At 39.4% G+C, this 21,958-nt stretch overlaps 1 protein-coding gene across 1 annotated transcript in view; it reads right to left on the bottom strand.

The window, feature by feature from the left end:
* Window positions 1–833: 833 nt before the first annotated feature.
* LAPTM4B (lysosomal protein transmembrane 4 beta) overlaps window positions 834–21,958 on the bottom strand; it is a 66,732-nt gene continuing 45,607 nt past the window's right edge. The window contains exon 7 of the mRNA XM_039548997.1: window positions 834–7,811. Coding sequence (XP_039404931.1) covers window positions 7,737–7,811 — 75 coding nt within the window. The 3' untranslated portion in view covers window positions 834–7,736. The remainder of the gene's footprint in view (window positions 7,812–21,958) is intronic.

The raw sequence follows: 21,958 nt of genomic DNA, 5'->3' as shown, positions 1-21,958 counted from the left end.
TAGTAGAGAAAGAAAAGATGGATGGAGTTTTACTTTCAAGATATTGTAGGAATTAAAAAAACCCCACTGTAACTAGTAGGAACCTGTGTTCTTTTTTTAAGATACCAAACACGTGCTCATGTGGGGCTTCAGAATTCAATGGAGACAGTTTCATTTCAGTAAGCACTGGACCCAGGAAAGGGTGTCTCTTCTAATTATACAATTAAGACTGGTGCTTCCATTGATAGACTCAAATTTGCATCTGCATTGCAAACTGCTTGATTAATTGCAGTACAGTTTGATTATAAACCCTATGACCTAGCATTACACATACATTTTACATTTCCAGTCATAAGTCTGTCAGATACAAACATTTTAAGTGATTTAGAAATTATGGTTTGATTTCTCTGTAGACTAATAAAGACACTTAATAGTACAACAACATTATAATCTAGTTTATATAGCATTTTAAACCTTGCATGTCAATAAATAAGAAGCTGAATTTCTCCACTGGCAAAAGCCATGGACTTTTATTGCACTAACAATGATTTTAATTTATTTATTTCAAACTACTTTTTACTAAGATCTCAATTTTTCTTGTTTGCAACAGAAACTAAAACAAATTTTATCTAGGTACTTGGTTCTGTTTGTCTATCCAATGCTGAAGACTTTGCTGTCTCTAAATATTTTATTGCAGTCAACACAGACAAAGGCAGGATAATAAGTGAGAGCTGCAGCAACTACAGACAAGGGAGACATGAACCTTAAAACACATTCACATCAAGGGCAGGAGACAGTTTCCATCCCAGCAGAGGTATACCAAATTGAAAAGCAATAAATAGCTTAGACCATCATGATTTTTACAAATGCCATCTCAGCTTCTATTCTGATCCAAATAATACTAAAGACTTCAGAACAAAATTTGAAGGGAAAAAAAAAAGAAAAAAAATTACAGATATTTCAGAACATCAACTGGTGATAAATACAGAATTAGTTTTTCAACATTAGGTTATGCTCATCCAACCGGTTTTTCTTTTTTTAGACAAAGGAAATGTAATAGTTCTAATCAGTCTGCATTTCAGAAAAGCATTGCCACAGAGGGAATTTATAACTGAAAAATGAACTAGCAGAAGGAATGTGAGCTAAGTATGGACCTAGCTCATGGCGAGAAAAGACACTGTATGTTGGGTGCATGTAGATATCACAAATATGATCAGGGATCACATCTTGAAACTTTCCCAGCTTGTGACTCTATCCGTTCTCAGAACCCCTGAGACAAAGCTGTATTTCCTCAAACATCCACCTCCCTCCTTTTCTTAGACACCCCATTTTGTAGCTCATCCTCAAGCTGGTCATGTAAAATGGACTGGTCCCAGCTAAACTGGGACTGTGCTGCTGGTGCAGGCTTTTTCACAAGAGCCACAGATAAGGCAGCTCACATTTCAATCTTGCTGCTCTACACCTGCACAGTAGCAATTATGGAACCATGTATGTTCTGCTGCTTGGTGCTAATAGGAGTGCAACAGCTGACAGAGGAGTTCTTCTGAGGGTCCCTTTTTTACCATAGGCTACTTTTCTAGACCCCTGGATGTTTACAGTGTCTGTTGAGTGTAATGATACACTACCTTTATTTGAACCTTATTTGTCCAAATTACAATGTAAGGACTTTTTATCCAGGCTGAAAAACTGAATTGCAGACAAGAAAAAGTAACCAAAAGGTAATGATGTATTATGTTGTACTTGGGGCTTTTTTTTTGCTGACAATTCACATGATAAAGAACCACAAAGAAAATAGACATTTGAAACAGAAACCAGTCAGTTCCAGATGAATATATGGCCACAGACACCTTGACTAAATATCTATGTATTTAAAAGGAAAACATTTGCAATAAAAAATAAGAAAAGTTCAATTTCTTTTAAGAAAAAACCCTGTGAAACTAGTAGATCAAATAGTCTGGTTTTTTAAGAGCATTTTGAACATTTTTAGCTGCTTTTTTTAATGAGAAGCAAAGCAACAGGATCACAGAATAGCAGGAAATTTAAGCTGTTCTGTCCAACTGATAAAGCTAATTTCATCCTCTGCTCTAATGCAATGAAAGAAAAAAACTCATCCCATTTTTCTAATGACTTGATCGGCAGAAGACTTTATAAATTCTCAAAAGATAAAATATTTTTAACTAATTGCCAGCTCTTGCCTTTGTTCCTTTATTTTCATTGCCCTTGCTGCTCCAGGTGAGTGCATCTGATACTGCCAAGAATGACCACATTCATATAAATAGTATCAATCTCCCAGAGTGTCCCACTAATTTATTTTTTTATCTGTTGATCTTAAATTGGTGTACTGGTGATACACAAAATAAAACCATGTAAGTACTTGCATATCCAGACACCTTTTCTCCGTAAGGGACAGGATGCCTGTTTTGTGCTTGCCTCTGGCACAGAATGAAGGATGAAGTATCTGCCATCTATAAAGTAGAACATATCTCATCTTAGGATGGTATCTGTATTTTGAAGAACACTTTGCCCATCCTGGCATTGAATGGGATCAGAAGATTTGATGCTAAAAGTTTACCCAGGTTGGACCTGTAATTTCATGCTTGCCTCTGCTGTCATAGGAGGGTCCCGAAATGGGGAGCTTTGGAGGGGGAAACAGATTCAATATTACATGAAAAAAGGGGACTCTTAACAAAAAACTCAACCCTTCAAAAACCACAAGTATTTGCATACTTAGGGCAAGTTTATATGAAACAGAAGCCTGTTAGAGTTATTAGCAGGATGCACACAGGTATTGTAATGGAGCCCGGGTTCAGGGCTAAAGAGCTGTATGTGGCTCATCCCTGCTATTGCTGGTCGTGTTGACCTCCAAGAGCAAACAGAAGTCCTCTGAAATGCCTGCAGACTCTGCAGTGCTGCAGCTCCCTCCCTCAGAGCAGCTTCACAGCTTTTTTGTCTCTGCTGGCTAGCAAAGCTTCTCATGTAAGCCAAGTAGCCAGCCCTGCTGCAGGCCTGATTCATCTCCTTGCTGCTTATTCAGCTTTCCAAGTGACCCTGTGTCCTCCACTCAGACTAATTAGTTAAGTCCAGCTCTGGCTACAAACAAAACATTTCATTACTTCCTAAAAACTCTCCTGTCTGAAATGTTTAAATAATCTGTGTCCTGGTTTCAGCTAGGATAGAGTTAATTTCTCTGAAGAAAAAGAAAGCAATTTACTGCATTAAATTTCATTAAGGTTCTTCACTAAAATAAACTACTGTTGTAGCTCATTGTCTAGGGTATAGCTGTAGAACTGCCTTTTTGCTTTGAAATAACTTTGTATCTGCTGGCTGGATGACAATGAGGCTTCACTCCCATTGCCAGAGTATCCTCTTCTGCTGGAGGTAGACACAGGCTGCAAGCAGAAGGTCACAGATCTGTATTCCACACCCTGCTGAGCTATTCAGCTGAAAAACTGGCCACATTGCAGAACCATTCTGGGTCAAACCCATGGGTGTGGAGACATCTTTTACAAATACCAGAGTCCTTCTCTGAAAGAACACTAATCCTGATTAATCCAAGCCTCCCTTTAGACAGATATAGCTGCTGTTTTGGATTTCTCAGAGCTGGGAACTGAGATCGGGTTGAAACATCTCCATAGTGAGTTTTGCAAGAAATGCTTTTTTGTGGTATCTGACTGCAGTTTCTACAGCTAAGAGACTAGTAAATGGGAAGGATACAACCTGGCTGCAGAAGAGCAGCATCTAAGGAGAGCAGCCTCTATGGAAAGAACATCTAAGAAGTCTCTAAGAATATAACTTAGCTCCAGAGGAGCAGTTTGGAGTCCTCTGTCTGACTAGATAGTTTGGCAGGCATTTACCCAATACTCCTTCATGCATTAGAACAAGTAAGACGAAGGTATATCCACTTGAGTGATAGAGTTCTGGAACAGAGCTTGTCTAACAGCTAAGATAACAGGGTACATGACCAATTATATTTCCTCCTCATCATAGCAGAGGAGAAAGAAGGGCACATAAGCCAGCCAATACTGCAGCAGTGAACCTTGTCTCTGTGCGGTTTGAAAGATGTACATGAATATTGCCCTCCCATGTTCTGTTCCTGTTCCTGCTCCTCTTTCCATTCTGCCCTTAGCAGTAGCCAACTCTTCCATTTTGCACATTCCAAGCACCCGTGTGCACAGACTTGTTATTAGCAAAAAATTTTTAAACTGTTCATGGTATCCCTAGCCAACAGGATAGTGATGAGGAATGCCTTAATTTGAAAGCACAGAATTTGGAATTTGTTTGGAACTTGTTGACTAGTTATCATTTCCTCTGCTTCCTTGCCAAGATTTTATCTGGCTTTAAATCAATTTGATGTGGCCTTTGCTAACATACCAAGACTGGATTGTTTTTACAAACCAGAGGTTTTCCCAAAGTACAGATAGGATAACACCTAAACTGATGGTTGTTAGTAATTGTTTTAGAAAACTTCATGTACTTACAAGCACAAGTGCCACACTGTTGGGTCACCACTACAAATTCCTCATTGCTTTCTCCAGTATGATGCATGGGTGAGTGTACAATGAAGGAAAGCTGCATGGTTCAATCAGGAATAAAAGCATCAGGCACATATGCAAGAAGCTGGATTTGTGCCTTAGCATGTGAAGGATTCGTGAAGCCTGCAATGCCTTGTAACAGAAATTTTTAAAAAAACCAAAAGAGATTTCAGCAAAAGATCTACTTATATTTCTGGTACTATTGAAATTTAGATTCCTGTTTGCTGGTTTTGGCCTTATACTTACGATGTTTCATGCCAACATTTCCTGAAAGTATTTTCTTTCCACTCCTAAGTTACTAAAAATTATTAATAAAAAGCTGCTATATTAGAGTTTCAGATACAAAACCAGGAGAGCATTTGAGTAAGCAGATGCTCCTAATATCTGTGAGAAAGGGAAAAAAATGCAAAGAACATTGGAAAAAACTGTTAGGAGTAAGCAGTTCCCAAAACACAGAAACTTAAGAAGCCAGCTTTTTAATGGGCTTTCTGTGTCACAAATGACTATTAAAAACAAGTTATAGAATAGCTGTGGTGTAAATTCCCCAGGATTATACATGGAAATGGAGAACGAATTCAACATCTGAGGACAAAACTCCTTCAGCTGGAGTTCACGTCTCTTCATGTAACCCACAGAATCTCATTTTTGTTTGCAAGCAGTGGAACTCATCTCTCATAGGGATCCTCCAATACATCACCAGAACTGAACTTATATTACATTATCTGTTACCTCCTACCCAGCTATTTACTCTGTGTGCAAGAATGTCATGGTTTTGATACCACAACCTTCCTGCCCTCTTTAACTCCAATGGGACCAAATCCAAGAGGAGTTCTGGCAGGACACACTGTACTCACATTTATGCACGCATGGGGTGTGTGAAGAAGTCTTGATTCTTTAGTAAGACAAGCTAAAGTCTAAAGAAATTTCATGTGAATTAGCCCATTATCCCTACTATGGTGTGGAGAAAAAGTAGCCCTAGCTTTCAGTGTAGCTCAGTTTAGCCCTGTTCTGTATTACACACTTCATCAGACCTGAAAAAATGCTTGCAATTTTGGACAATCAACTAAAACCTTGAATTATCTTTTGGTCTTATTTTGCAATAAATTATAGAATTTACTGTCCTCTTCTCTATTTATACAGTATGGTGGGAAAGCTGGTGAATTGACTGATGAGTGGACTAAAAAACTCTCTTTTAGTCCTCTACAGAGAAAATTCTACCGTGACAGACTGATTGGACAGGAATTCGTATATGTTTGTGCTTGAAGACCATAAAAGATTATTTCCATAGTCTTGAGGAAACACCCTTTTATTGTAGAGAAGTTTGTATACACAGATGCAATGTATTTACAACCAGCTTTTCTCAAACAGATGACTGTTTAAAATCCTTCACAAATCTGTCAAGAATGAAAGAAAATAAAGCTCAGAAGCTCAGCCAGCCAACACAACCCCCAAATTCAGATTATTTCCCAAAGATATCTGTAATGAGAGTAGATGGTGTTATTCAGAAGGAGAAAACAGGACTGTGACAAAGATCACTGGATGGATTTCAGGATTGGTTCATTCAAATGCATTGCTTAGTTTGATCTCAGAGTAGATAAACTGTGAAGTAAAATTCCAACAAGCAGATGGGGACCTGCCTTTTGCCAGGGGTGTGAAAGAGACAGGCAGAAAGAGCCTGTCCTTTCCTTCCCTGGCCTCTGCAAGAACAGCTCACAGCTGCAATCTCTCCGAAAAGAATTTGTTGGTCCTGTGTTCCCCTGGAAAGCTCTTTTCCAGAAAAAGGCAGGAAAAGTTCCACATTTCTTCAGTCTACAGAATGGAGACAATGCACTAAGGGTGAGAACAGCTAAGGAATCCTCCTTAGGAAGGGTGTGGACTCACGTGCCAGCCCAGACACAGGACAGATAGCACCTTGGTGTCTTCTGGTGCCCCTCCAAACTGTGACCCAGCTCTGCACTGCCCTTTACCTGGGGTGCTGTGCAATGGCACCAGTTTAGCTTCAGTCTGTTCAGTCACCTCAAATGCAAAGGAGACAACACAGGGGGAAACAGTGAGAGGTAGAGACACACATTATATTCCCTTTTCATGTTCCTTTTCAATTAAAAGCAGAAACTTCATCAAAACAAAAAGTCACATGTGCAGGCACTTCTCTGGAGAAGCAATAAATACCTCACACAAGCATTCATGGATGGATGAGTCCCATAAGAAAGATTCTCAGTACAACCAGTTCAGTCATAAAAGGAATCTAACCCCCCAAACACTGATGTATATGAGAAACAGGCAAAACATATCTGCTGGTGCTCAAGGAAGTTACATGCTTAAGTTCCCCACAGGTTGGAGACATGTATCTTAGAATCTGCATAATTTAGTCTACACTCAGCAGAACATTGCGGTATTTACAGGCACATTCCAATGGGAAAACATTTGCATGTTGAGCGTGCAAGACACAGCTTTGTCACCTAGTCATGAGACTTTAAAAGCAGGGATTTTGTGACCTCAAATACTATTTGTGAAGCTATTGGGGAGGAAAAAGGTGTGTAGGCAGGAAATGAAAGTTATCAGAATTTGCTAACTTTTTTGGAGCATTAGAATGGCTTCAGGCTGGGACAAAGTGATTCTGTGTAGACCACAGGTTCTGGCTTGTTACACATGGAGTGCTTTGTCTATTCTCATTTCCCATATTTATCCTTCCCAATTCAATATGTTTCCCATTAGCCCGGTTGATGAGAACAGTGCATAAGACTAATTCTTCTTGCAATCATCATCATTCATAGCATAGTAACTTCAAGAATTCTTGCAGAACAGGAATGAATTGGAATGTGACTTTTTTGGACTTGGTCTGTATTCTGAATGTGGGCATCTGAGAAACATATTTGTAATGCTTTGGAAGTTTTACAAATAAAAAAAATAAAGTTACACTCTGAACCTGATTAAGAATGCTAAGTTCTACGTTCTCTAGCACTGCAGGTCAGACATGGTGGAAAAAGCTATTCAGTGACTACTGTAACCCTAGCGCTACCCCAAATTATTCTGAAACACTACTGTAGTTGCGGCAAATTATTAAAACTACCTACAGAATATTAATCATACAATTTAGGTTTCAATATGTCAGCAAAACAGCAAAGTGTAACCCACAGAGGTTATATCCTGGAAATGAAATTATCAAACTATTGCTTCAATGTCTGTAGAGTAAAGCTATCCTTCCCAGGGACACAGCACTCTCACTTATGCTGACACATAAGGTGGTGGTGGATCTTTAGCAGCTCCATTCACAGGATCATCATATGGTGGTAACAGGACCTGCAGGAAAGAAAAAAAAAGTGTGTATTTTTCAAAAAGAAGTCAGAGATAAAATTTACAGAAAAGAAAACCCCTAAGGCCTTGTTCAAAATCAAACAAACAAACCCCAAACCAACAACAACAAAAAACCCCAAACCAACAAAAAAACCCCTCAAACAAACCCCAAAACCAAAAAACAGTAAATTATTAAGCAGGAGCAGAATAGCTAGGAAAATAAATAATATTAGCTTGAAGTTCCTCCTTTTCAATTTGTACACTGTTTTCATTATGAAAGAAAACATGATTTCTCTTCATTTCTTATTAACCCCAGTGACAACCTGATTTCAGCCGTTCACTGCTGGTACCTGAATTTGTTCAGTTTGGCAGTGATAGTGGCTGCTTCTTCTGCAGTTCTCCTCTGTCAAGAGCACTAAACCTTGTCTCCTGGAGGAGTGCTCAAACTGCCGGAGTGAGAAAAGTCCCAAAATTCTCTCCTTCTGAGCCCTCCCTGGAATAGCCAATAATTATTTTGGAGTGGGGAAAAAGAAAGTAAATGGAGAACAAATTACCCAATGCCTAAATAAATTTCCAGTTTTATGCTTCTAGAGTACTCAGCCATGAGAAGGAAGATCTATACCCTCAGAGGCATTTCAGTGAATACTTCAACATCTGATAGCAATTAGGAAATTAGGACAGGTTTAATCATGTATCATCATCCCCATTCACTAGAGTACAGGCAGCTTTCTAGGACATGGGAGATGCAAGTTCAGGCCACACAGGGCAGAGGAGAGATTTGAACCAAGATTCCTACTTGTTTAGGCAAGCATGCTAGCCATCATGCAATTTTTAATGGCATCAGCGCTGACATTAGTTAGCTTGCATGTGAAAAGGCGAAGGAGGAGCTGGTCTGTTAACCCCAGCAGTGAGTGAGGATAAAATAGATGTCTGAATGAAGAATGAGTGTACATTTCCTAAAATATCTCAATAATGTGTAAGAATATCACTGAAGTGCACTGTCTGAGATACTTTATGCAGCTGATGATAAATTATTCGTAATGGAATTTCCAGATTTCTCAGCATTGCTTTGTGGTCATTAAAGAGCTGATTGTTTAAATGTACATAGGGAAAATCCTGATGTCAATAAAGCCAGTGGGGATTTTGCTGTGAAAGGATTTCACCAGTTCTTAAAGAAGTTGATAACCTGCCTTCTGCAAAGAAACATCCATAATCATCCCTTTTGGACCTCAACCACAACATACAAAATCAGTAGGAATTGTTTTATAGATTTAAATAGACTTTGGATCAGACTTTTGTGGGATAGTTCCAAGTGTGATTCACATTATACTCATGTGAGTTTACAAACATGCATTGATGACCATGTGTTCAAGTACATCTGTGCACATTTGTTAAGATTACAGAATGGATACCTTGGCATCTTCAGCTCTTAATAAAAAAAGTTTCATTACTTAGAAAAGGAAATAGTCAGAGCCATTGCTCTTCATTAATACCATATGTTTGAGCTTGTAAATGCGGTATTTTATGCACTACACAATCTAAAAACCCTTGTATTTGAAAAGCATTTCATAAATTATTAAATTTATTGCACCTTAAAGGATGCAAGCATCTTATGACTACTATTCTAGTGAAATTAGGACAACATATAGAACTTCAAATAAATATTATGATAAAAATCATAAATATATTTTGCAATGTAACCTCAGTAAATCACAATGCTAAAGCATGTTAACTGTGCAAAGCACTACAGATGAAATCCCCTCCCTAGCACTGCTCACTAGTTTAATAACAGGATTTCTAGTAAAATCCTCATGTTACTAAAAAAAAGCACTAGTTTCTCAAATATACTGAAACATATTCATTAGTTTATTATGATGCAATATGATTAGTAATTAAATCTGATCTACAGATGACTGAAAATGAATCAAGTTCCCTTTGTGAAGATTTAGGTGTCTTACTGCACTTTTGTAATGCTATGCCCCAACCTGTGGTTCATTTCTTTCAGGTTCAGAGTCTGTTTCATCAGGTGTGATAAGAAGTGACAGCAGATGCAATCCAAAGAGCTGTCCATCTTCCAGCTAATAAAGATAAGCTGATGAATACTGGACAATACCTCTTCCTGTGTTCTGATCCTCTTTTAGATCCATGTGTCCTAAGACTAATGTGTTTACATCAATATTACTATTTCAGCATTGAGGTTGCTGTCATGTCCAGTAGGTCTCCTGGCCTGGAGAATTACTGACATGAGTGAACTTCTCCATTCCCTTCACTCCTGTATGAAACAAAATCTGTCTGGTAGGAGAAAAGCCTCCTGGTGAGGCTTTTACATCTTGGGAGGTAGGCACTCTTCTTCGTTCTGCAGACCCAAACCTCACATATGGGTCAATGGCCCCAAGGGCCCTCAGAAGACACTTTCTCACTTACCAACAGTTCAACAAGAAGTGAGAGGAGACAGAAATGCCTGTAGAAGTCCAGACAGCAAGGAGATAATACACTGCTATGCCTCAAACACTGACGACCATTCAAGTGGGCAAGTTGGAACAGAACGTTCCTGGAAAGGTAGAGCTGTACAAAGGTAGGGCAGTCCCTTTCTGGGGGCAATTTTCCTGTTCTGTGGTGACCACACAACATACAGCACAAGTGCAGAAGCAGGGTCAAACAGCAGCCATATCCCTAGAGAGGACTATGAACCACCAAGGACTCCAAACACCCTCCAACTCTTCTTGGGAACTCTCCATTGGAAAACTATTTGTGCTCCATAGTGTTGCATCAGACTCAAAGAATCCCCTCCCTGGAAAGGATCTGGGTGCTCCTCTGCTAACTTGAAGATACATAACCTGATGAACTTTTTGTTTTGTGGGCCCCCACCCTCAATGAAGCAAAAGTGTGACCATTATTTTGACCACAGACATCAAAATTACAACCACCAAATCTTGTCACTGGATCCACGGGCAGTTATGTCTTTCCTCTCCACTATCTACTCTTAACCTTTCCCTCTCTCTCTCTTTCTTTCTTTTCCTTATATATTTTCTTTGTGATATTTTTATAGAAGAGAACCAAAAAGGCCACATGCCTCCTTTCTGCTGCAATTAAATTGTTTTAAAATAAGTCTGTGTTATATTTACACTGGTCATTCAGTAATATTTCACTCTAATTCACCCCAAGGGGTTTATTAACAGGAGCCTCAGTTACCCCACCTCAGTGGCAGGTCATAACAATACCTCCAGGAGCCATTTTGGAGAAGTCACTGGCTAAATCCTAAGGCATATGGATTTCTATAGGAATATTCAAAGTATGTGGGATATGAACTGGGGAGGCTGTTGAAAAGGTTCGGAAGTTTCACAAGAAAATATTTACACTAGAAGGCTAAAGCATATTTGCCAAATGTTTTTGAAGTTTAGTGTCACCTTATTACTGGCAATGGTTTTGTTTGAACAGTTCTATCAGTGAAGACTTTACAGGCTTACACACCCCACATTTTTTTGTTTCAATATTTAGATATCCTGATCTTTCATTCCCTAACATGAACAAAATAGCCATAAAAATAATCAGTGTAGAAGGAGCAGAATTCAAAATTACTACCTTCGCCCAGCAGTGTTTGAGTTAAATGAAGAAAATATGGAGAGAGTATTAGACAAAGGTTATGGTAAATAAATGTAATGGACAACAAATGGAAGAAAACACTCAGCTTGTTGAATACATGGCACCAGCTGGGACGCCAAGTGTCTCACATCATTCATACAGTAAAACCCCTTCAAATTAATTTAACTTTTACTTTCCATCAATGTGGTTTTGTTACTGTTACCTAATCATGCATCAATTTTAAGTCTAAATAATCATCCTTCAGCTTCCATGACAGTTTGAATAACTCTTCAGCCACCTCTAATTACAAATCCTCCAACTCTGCCTCTGTAAAAGATTATTTTTTACAAAAAACAGAGTTTCAGGCCCTTACTTTCCCTTAATATTTTTTCCAGCTTTCCTCAATTCAATCTATTTTGGCAAAAGGGAGAAATATCATAAAACCTGAATTATCTCAGCTTTTAACTGCTTACTTTTAAAATGACCAATATTTTACATGAAAAGATAATTTCATTAAAATTTTAATCATTGAATTTATACCAAAGTAGCTGAGATGAAAATCTGGATAAGAGTAGTTTTCTGGAGTAATTTCTTGTGTTAAATTTCAGCATGGCTAATGGAAGCAGCTAAGTGCCTTGAACATAAGCCAGCATAGATATTCAGGCACTACATTATGCTCTCCGGAGACATAAAATGGAAGCCAGTCACCAAGCCAAAGGGTGAGTTCAGAAACTGGAAAAATAGAAACTCACTATTCAGTCTTATCTATGAATCTACTTAGAATGGATATAGTCTAAATTAATTCACAAAGTACAAAAAATATATGCATATTTTAGGTACATGGTACCCCAAGGCAGAACATCCACTCAGACAACCGACACATTTACTTCCCAGGCATTCCATTTTTGCATTTCCTTGTTTCTTTGTTGTGAGTTGAGAAAAATGTATGTTAGTTGGCTGAATGCTGTGGGATTAATGTTTGCAGAGTGTTTGCGATTGTCACTCACAAATTACTACAAAAATTATGAAGGACCCCCATTTTTTGGAACTCAGTGATCCCTATGTAAAGACATTCTGGCTTTTTATCAGTAGACCAGCAAGCGAGTTTGGAAATCAGTTAGTTGCAAAGTTCAGTCCTATAGGATGCCTAGAATCTAAAGGACAGAAGCTCCTAACTTCTTTCACAAGCCCTATAACTGCATTAATTGTTTTTAAGAACCATGTACCATTTTAACACCATCCTTTAAGATGCAGCCAGAGGTAACATTACTCACTGTACAGTGTAAAGGCATCACACAGAGACTCTCAGATCAGAGCTCTAGGGGGTCTCAAACCAAGAGGGTTCAAACCCACAGCTCCAATCTGCCATATAAGATTTTCAGTTAGGTTTGAAGGGCCATTTTTTACTGTCGGAAGGAAGGAAGGAAGGAAGGAAGGAAGGAAGGAAGGAAGGAAGGAAGGAAGGAAGGAAGGAAGGAAGGAAATAGAAGAAACTGCGGCTATGTAGCCCATGCTCAAGTGGGACAGGGAATGCTGAGTGCTGGGCTTTGCCCCCAATAGCATTTAAGCATTTTGTGATAAGCAGTTTTGTATAATATGCAGAAGTAATCCAAAAATGACCCATAAGAAATCCTGTTCCTAACTTAGCTGGTGTCATCTGAGTGGTTTGGTTAATTGTATTACATAAGCATCTCTCTATTATAAAGCACATGATACAGGATGACCTTCTCTGAAAGAAATAATTACCAAACAAGTTTGCCAATGGCTATAACATATTCAGTTAATATAAGCATATGTCATTTCATATTTTTTACATCCTGGTTAATCTGGTTTTGGAGAACAAGTTTTTTAAGGCATTGCTTAGAAATATATCTAAGAAGAAACACAGGTAAATACTTGTATATTCAAACAGTTTGTAGTTAATCTTGTCCCAACAGTGTTTTGTTTCTTTGTTTGCCTGTTTTGGGGTGCATATTGCATAATTTCAATAATCACTCCATATCTTTGCAGCTGATTCCACATTTACTTGAACTTCCAGGAGAAAATTTTCTTTCTTCAGCACATGTACAAGTTTTCTCATATTGCTGGAGTGATTCCTGTTTGAACTCAAGCTCTTAGATCTCCCCTTTCTGAAGGAGAAAATGTGTTTGGTTCCATATAAGTAAACTAAAATATTTTATCAATTGATTATTTCTGCATTCTCACCCAAACCTCACTGAACTCAACAGAAATCTTTATGTGTCTCCAGAGAGCTTTGGATTGCTTTTTCCAACAGCCATTTGTATTCTCCACTGGATGGAATGGTACACAACAGCTTTGAGTTTGAACAGCATTCTGTTTGGCTGATGTATGAAACATTTGTGAGTTCTCATGACAAAAAACCTTGTTGATGTCTTGTTAGAAAAAACCACTGTAATATACTTTTACCCAACACCTTCTAGAACTTAAATTACAAAAAGAGCTATAGATTAAAGATATTTATGATAAGTACTGATGGTTATAGTGAACATTAAGGATGTTTTCTCAAACTTTAGCTTTTCAGTAAAAACACTGTCACTTCATGCTGAAGGAGTTCAGGTTGCATCACACAGGAGACAGGGACAGGTGACAATAAATAGTTGTGTGGAATTAGGGTCATTACTACTGCAATTTAATCCCGGTCCCATTGCTATCATTTGGAGCTCTGACAAATTGTTTGACTTTGCCTTAGAAGGATCTCACATTTGTAAAACAGGCATATTATTTGAAACTTCTTAAAAGATGTTGGAAGCATCAAGACAGAGTCAAAACTCTCTTGATGATGATGCCTTTTCCTGGTCTTAAAATCAAGAGGCATACACGGTTAGAAGGGGAAAAGGGATTTTACCTTGGTATTTATTTTAAGGACTCTTAGGTGCACACGTCCAGGTCATAGGCATTGAGATGCACCCCGCAAAAAATGCCCCCCCCAAAAGATCTGGTATAACATTATAGGTTTTACTAATTAGCATATCTATCAAAGATTCCCCAATGAGAGGCTCAAGTGAGCCCCTCCTCCCCAAGGAACCTTCCCCTGGATGGTTCTATCTTAGTTTACAGAACGTGTTCTGGACAGAACCTTGGGGTCTGGGGCACACTGATCCCTAGCTACGAAGCTTCTAAAATGTTTCGTCTCTTAGCTTGACTAACAAGTCCAAGAATGTAGGGAAAAGCACTAAGAATATAGAAGTTGTAAAAAGGTATAACAAGGGTATAAAAGAAAAGGCAAAAAATCTTCATGGCATCAATGACACTTGCATATGACTGTATGAGATGTGCTAAATTGTGGAAATATTTACAAACTAAATATGTATTTGCAGAAATTTCAGCCTGTGCCTGCAAATGCTTATCCCAAGCTCTTCACCACAGCTCTGTATGTACTGCACATCATTCTTCCGCAGAAGTGACCTTGACATTTTACACACCCAAAGCCTTAGGGAAGGCCAATGTGAATAAGTGGGGAGGAAAAGAAGAGAGGGCAAAAGGAGCCTTTTCTTCCACACAGGTCAAATACAAAGTGTCAGCGGGCTCAGGCCATATTCTGTGTTTCTTAAAAAGAGCAGGGAGAGTAGCCACAAGATGAATAGTGTTAGACAGATGGGAAGCATATGCCAGAGCCAGTGCTGAATACAGTGCTGAAATACAGTCACCGCATGGCGATGCATCAGGTTCAGAGACAACTGAACTGAAAGAGGTTTTAAGCAGCACGTGCCTAATTGCACCGGTCCTCTACTCTGGGTTCATTTCATCTCAGTGATTCCGGCCATGAACAACTGACTTGCACCAATCTGACACCATTGTGTGGTTTGGAGAGGCTTTAATGGTATGCAATCACATTCACTAATTTCATGTTTACTTGCCTGCTGTCCTGTCATTCACCCAGCCAAGAGGAGCGGAATTTCCTCCCACAGCTGTGGTGCTTTGAGGAGCCATTAACTGCAACCTAAAGCATGTTCAGCTGCAGTGAAGCGGCAGCCAGCCTACAAACAGCTCTAGAGGGAAGGCTGCCACTGAGACCACCTGTCCCATTCAAGATAGTCCCAAACGTACTGTTGGGATCTTGACTACACAGATGTTATGAAGATCACCTGGGGAAAACAGAAGATGTCTGTGCGCATACACAGCTACAGCCAGCTAATTGCTTCACTCTGTAGGCTGAAAAAGCTTAGAATAATTCTCTCTTTGCAAGGTTTTCTTGTCAAGTTTGACAATGTGGTTTTCTTCTGAGCAGTCCAAGATTACAAAGGAAAACATAAAATTAATGTATATTTTTTGCTTAAAAGTTTCTGAAATCCAGATCTTCTCAATTCAAGCTCTGTTTTGGAGGCTCAAGCCACAAAGTGGTAGCTATTTCCTTTAGTACTTTGTGTGACAATGAGCTCTGGACTAGATGTAAATATCACTGATTATATAATCAATTTTGTATTTTATTTGAAAGGAAATAAGCCTACCAATGTAGCACTTGTTTTATTTCCTATACAAAATTTACTGGAAGCTAATAAATATACTGATTTTATTGAGGCTGGCCTTCAAAAGTTTTTAATGTTTCTCTGTGTAGGGAGAAAAGAAGTAGCATTTATCAAGTGTCTGAAGAAATGTGTTTTTTCTATAATGAGTTCCCAAGAGTTCACAGAATCATAGAATATCCTGAGTTGGAAGGGACCCACAAGGGTCACTGAAGCCCAACTCCAGGCTCTGCACAGTACAGCCCCAAGAGTCACACCATGTGCTTTAGAGCATTGTCCAAACACTTCTTGAACTTTGTCAGTCTTGGTGCTGTGACCATTTCCCTGGGGAGCCTGTTACAGTGCCCAATCACCCTCTGGGTGAAAAACCTTTTTCTGATATCCAATCTCAAATTCCCCTGATACAACTTCAGGTCATTCCCAGTGGTCAGCAGAGAGAAGAGATCAATGTCTGCCACTACACTTCCCCTTGTGAGCAAGCTGTAGACTACTATGAGGTTTCCCCTCAGTCTTCTCTCCTCCAGGCTGAACAGACCAAGTGACCTCAGCCACTTCTCACACAGCTTCCCCTCCAGACCCTTCACCATGCTTATGGCCCTCCTTTGGACACTCTCTAATAGCTTTATATCTTTCTTACATTGTGGTGCCCAAAACCGCACGCAGCACTCACCAGTGGGAGAAACAAGAAGTATTAAAACTAAATCCACTGAGAATTCAGTTTTCTATTTAATCCCTTAACAAGAATTCACATTTTACACGGACTGTATGAAAAGGCTGACAGCCTTCAGGAGAAGAGGGAGCTTTTTTCCAGTAGTGAAGAAAGAGGAATAATAATAATTCTGTGGTGAGATGCAGTCAGATGTTGCATACAAGACAAGCACCAGAGACAGAAGTAGGGATTAACTTTCATAATGCTGCAGTTAAGCACTTGCATGTAGGAACAGCTCTCCTGGATAAGTTAAAAGGTCCATCCAGATCACAGTAATTAGTGATGGATGATAAAGAAACAGAAGTGCAAGACATAACAATGAAAGAAATTAAGAAAGGGCAGTGCAAGCATGCATAGTTAAAATTTGCCCAGAATATTCTCTGAAGTGTTAGAAATTTGAATGTCAAGGACTTGCTGGGCTACTGGTCATTACAGGAATTTTTTCTTCCACTGATTTTTCTAGCCTATATTTCAATCCATATTGATGTCTAACACTGCAATGTCCCCTGGCAAGCAGTCCCACAGCTCATCTAGGTGTTCCATGAAGAAATACCTTTGGTTTGCTATGAAACCTGCCAGGAGCTATTTCACTGAGTGTCCCCTAGCTCTTTTGATAATCCAGGGACCACCTCCTCTGCCACTCATGACTTTAAAGACCTCTCTTACATTCTCTCTTGTTCTGCCCTCTTTCATCTCACTAAGGATCCTCACTCCCCTGCAGTGCAGTCCCCACTTACCTTCTTCATACTAAGAAACCCACTTGACAGTTTTGGGTCCAGGCTGAAGGGAGAGCTCCAAGACCAGGTATGTGAAAGGTGCTGGGGAGGTAGCTGACCTACATTGATGTGTGGCAGGCACTTTCACCCACCTGACCTGGGTCAGATGATCTTCCAGATGAGATTGACTGCCCTTTAGAAGCAATTCTTATAAGTAAATGCTTATAAATATGTGCTTCAAAGGTGCTTGTTTACAATGTAAATGGATGCTCTTGTCAAATAAGTCCAGTCAAAGCAAATGTCTCTGAGGAAGTAACAGAGCAATGTCTAAAACAAAATGTTCCTATATTTTTCTTCCTCCTCGTCCCCAGATAAAAATAGCCCTGGGTATAGGGCCAAACCCAAAGCTTCATATCTGAGCCAAATCTTATTTAATATCAAATGAGAGATGTTTGACTTTGCTGTATACACAGATGCTGTTCTGGTTTCATTTGGATGCTTTTGCTTGAAAAATCTGTCCGGAGTGTGCTGGTTAATTACTATTTAAAGATTTCATTGTATGTTGTCTGTCAAATAAATCCCAAGAAATCTTCCTCTCAACATGGACAGGAAGTATTTTCATGTTTATGTGTATGCATTTCCTTTAGAAACCACACTAGAACGATTACAGATGGAGTAACTGGAAGCAGAATAGCTCAGAGATAATTTATAACCCTATTCAGCAGAGAAGTAGGGCTCAGTGATGCAAAATCATCTGTGCAAAGTTAGAGCTGGTATGGCTTGTTTTTCTTTGGTAAAACTGTTTGTTTATTCCAAGCCACTAGCTCTCCAAGACACTATTTAGGAAACTTTACATGAGTTTATGAAATTCTGTAATGAAGCAGCAGTGTTTTCAGCACTCCAGATAGATGAATAAATGTATATATTTCTAGGATACAACAACATTTAGGGACAGATTGTGATTACCCTTGCCTGGGAAGAAAATTGAATTCAGGAAGCTATTGTCTTTTTTCATCATGTGCAACCTCATAAAAGTAATCCAGAATAATGGTGTAATTACTCTCTCCATTCAGAGGCATGGAGCAAAAGCCCTCTTCAGGTCACAGATGTCTTTCCTACATCTTGGTCAGCCTCATAGTGCTTCATCTCTAGTTGTACATCATGATTTTGTACAGGCAGAACAGTTATTTTTTCAATTTTTCCTTATTTTTTTTTCAAAATGAGCATTTTCTGGATGAGTACATGCTTTCTCAAGGTGTATTCATCTACAATTCATCAGTACTGAAGACATTGAAGCATACTTTCACTCTGTGTAACAAATGGTTGGTGTGCTGTCTTGAGTGCAGAAAACTGTGGGAGAGCACTACTCTTTCAATGGACTTTTTAATTACCAAACTACATCTCTTTCTAATCTTATCTTTTACAATTACATCGTGTATTCCACTCAAGAGTTAACAAGACAGAAACCTGGATATAGCTCACACAGGACAGCCAAATTGTTTAACAAGACTGGTTGTCTGCCAAGAGTGTGGTTATCACAGCCGTGCTTACATTACAGATGGTGCTGGAAAGGCTTCTGTGCATATAAAAAAATCTATTACTGTCAGTAAATCACAACTGTAAAGCACCTGTCAGCCAGAAACTCCCACAAACTTTTGCAGATCTTCTAAATTTAGTAGATGAATACCCACTCAGCCTTGTTCTTTCTGAAGTTGAGTGTCTGTCCCAGACTTAATTTAAAACAGACCTCACTTTCCTCACAGCTCATAAGACAGCGGACCAAACCCACAAGTGCTGTGCAGTTTGGAACAGACCGCAGCGGACAGTCCTGTGTCCATAGAGAGTCCTGAGGGATGCTTGGGAAGAGCGCAATTGCTCTAAGGGAGCCACTAAAGTGAAATGAAATGAGACTGAAAGTCCATAAGTTAACTGAAACCACTAATAACCACAGAAAGACAGACCTCTTGACCACTGCCAAACATGAGCAGCTGGGTGCTCCTCCCTGGTAGGGAGCTGAGCATGGCCTCCAGGCGATCTCAGAGAGAACACAGCCACCCGCTGAGCCACCAGCTGTCACTGCTCCCACCCACCCAGCTGATGGTTCTTCAGCATCTGCATGGTTTGCAGGGTTGGGAAAGCTTTGTCAGAGAGGCTTGGGGTGGGAGGGACTGGGATGTGTGAGGAGTTCCTCCTCTGCTTGGAAAAGGCCAGGGTTGTGCTGTGCTGTGCTGTGCTGTGCAAGGGGATGTGATGAGGTGACACCAGATGAGGTAGTGCTGGAGCTGCAGCAGGACCACCCCTGGGGGAGCGGCTCTGCAGCAGGGCAGGGCTCCTGTGCAGGCCAACTCTATGGCTATAAAGCCTGAGTACATGGCTCTTTACTGCTGGGACTCTGCCTCTCACACCCTGCTGCAATTCCCTGTTTGAGCAACACCTGCCCAAGTGGATTCTCACCTCCCCCGTCCGTTGTTGCACAGCGTAACTGTGACTTGAGGCTGACCTGGAAAATTCACACACAGCTCAGCTTAACACCCATATATCCTTGGCAACATGGATTTAAGTTGTCATTGACTTTTGCTGCACTGATACTTATCCTTGGAATTATACTGAAGGCTTTGACTTGTGTTTTGAAGGCCAAAAAGCAGCAGCTGTCAGATGGTAGTGAATCAATCCCATTAGGATAAAAACGACTAAAGAAAGAAACGGCAAATTTATAAACACTGTTTTTTTCCTACATTGCAACACACCCAATTAGTGAATCCAAAAAGATTTGGAAGATTTAAATTACAAATCCCCATTTAATGTCTACTTTTTAATCTAATTATGAACATTGAGAACAGATTTGTTAATTTTATTGTAAATCTCTCACAAATTGTCACGTATTAAAAAAAATCCAGTATGTTAACTGCAAATAAATATAGATTTACAATCTACTGAGGAAAATAGATAAACATGTATATTTTGATCTTGTAATTTAGCTCACAGGTAAATTTAACGACTGTCATGACAAATGAAAATGCTTTGGACATCTTATTTTTAAACTTAAGAGGATATTTGCCCCAAATTGACACTGTTAATAGCCTGTTCCAAACAGTACAGCTGGCTTCTGACAGCAGCTACCTAATACTAGGTGAGACCCATAACAAGAAGTGTGATTAGCCAATAGCACTAAGCAATAGAGTAAACAGGCAGCATGAAGTAATTCAGACCACAGAGGATGCTGGATTCTAATTTAAAAAATCTTCCATAAACAGGGAAAAAGTGGAAGAAAGAGCTGAGTATAGATGATAAGATGTAAAGTTAAAAAAAACCCCAGGAAATAAGAAGGAACAATCTCTTCACTAAGATTAAAGGCCAACTGACAAGGCATGGGACTTCACTGCAAGTAGAATATGAAATGCTGGAGCATCTGAATAGCTGTTTGTTGGCAGATGCAAACCATCATGATACTTTTCTGCAACTCAGAATCAAACAAAAGAGGAAGAACTGCACATGAGGCACATGCATACTACCAAGATGTGAATGGGGGCATCCATGTGGATCTGGAGCCCTTTGAAGATTCTCTCAGTAAAGAAATTACTTGTATTGTTATGCTTACACTGTGCAATTCTGAAGAAAAACAGCTCCAGCATTTAAACCACAGTTCTAGGTCTCATGTAGACTATTGCATGTGGTTACTAATGAGCCATCCCCTTTACTTACTGCTCTGAGTAGTTCTACTTATAATCTTTATTTCTTGCCCCTGATTGTTCTTCCTCTTCTCTGTGTCCTGTTTCACCTGCTTTTCCTCTTGCAGGTTTTATCAGACAGTTTCCAATAAGGAAGGTCAGGGGTCCTCTGCCTGGACTCTGTTAGGAGGCCCTGAAAGGACTCAGAGAGTGAGTCACAGCAGGGATATTCATTTGTGATGTCAGCTCATTTTAAAGTATTTCCCTGGTTACTATTCACTGCAAAAAGATGTTTGTGATCTAGTGGCTCAGTAACAATGTTATACACACAAACTGCCACACAAGACCAGCTACCTGGTGGACATTGACAAGTTTGTAGGATTTTTATGGAAAGTATCTTTAAAGCAGAATTTTTCTCTAAGCTGTCTTCTACTCTGACATGTACCATCCTGAATCAGGCTTGCCAGTTGGAAACCACAGGTTCCAAAGCACGTATCAGAAATAAGAGCTCTTGTCTATGGTTTATCTGTCTCTGGGATCCATCTCATGCTTCAGCCTGTTTAACTGGCATGAGTTTAAGGGTCCTTCCTTCTGCCCATAGCCAAATTAATCACCAAATTAATAACACAATAATACAAAGAATGGCTCTTCCAACTTTACCAAATAATATTCTTCCTCTGCTCAGAGAAATCATCCAGCAGAAAAAAAAGATCTAACTCTGCACTTCTCAAATAGGTCCCCTATTGCTTTGGGAAAGGGAAAGCAAACAAAAGTGTTGACCAATTAATTACAGGTTACTTATTTGAAGTCGTGTCCACAGAGGGAAGATATCAGCATTTAAAAAAAAAAGTAACTTATTAACCATTGTGGATAAGTGTGTGTATGTAAGATAAAGTCTACTGAAGCCATTTTATAAAGCACATAAAGATCTAAATCCCACTTTGAAGAGAGATTTACGGCTTTACATTTTATCCCCACTGGCAGCATGACCAGA

This window comes from Corvus cornix, chromosome 2 (assembly GCF_000738735.6).
Source record: "Corvus cornix cornix isolate S_Up_H32 chromosome 2, ASM73873v5, whole genome shotgun sequence".
Taxonomy (NCBI): domain Eukaryota; kingdom Metazoa; phylum Chordata; class Aves; order Passeriformes; family Corvidae; genus Corvus; species Corvus cornix.
Note: the sequence above shows the minus strand (reverse complement) of the source record. Positions and strands in the feature narration are given on the sequence as shown.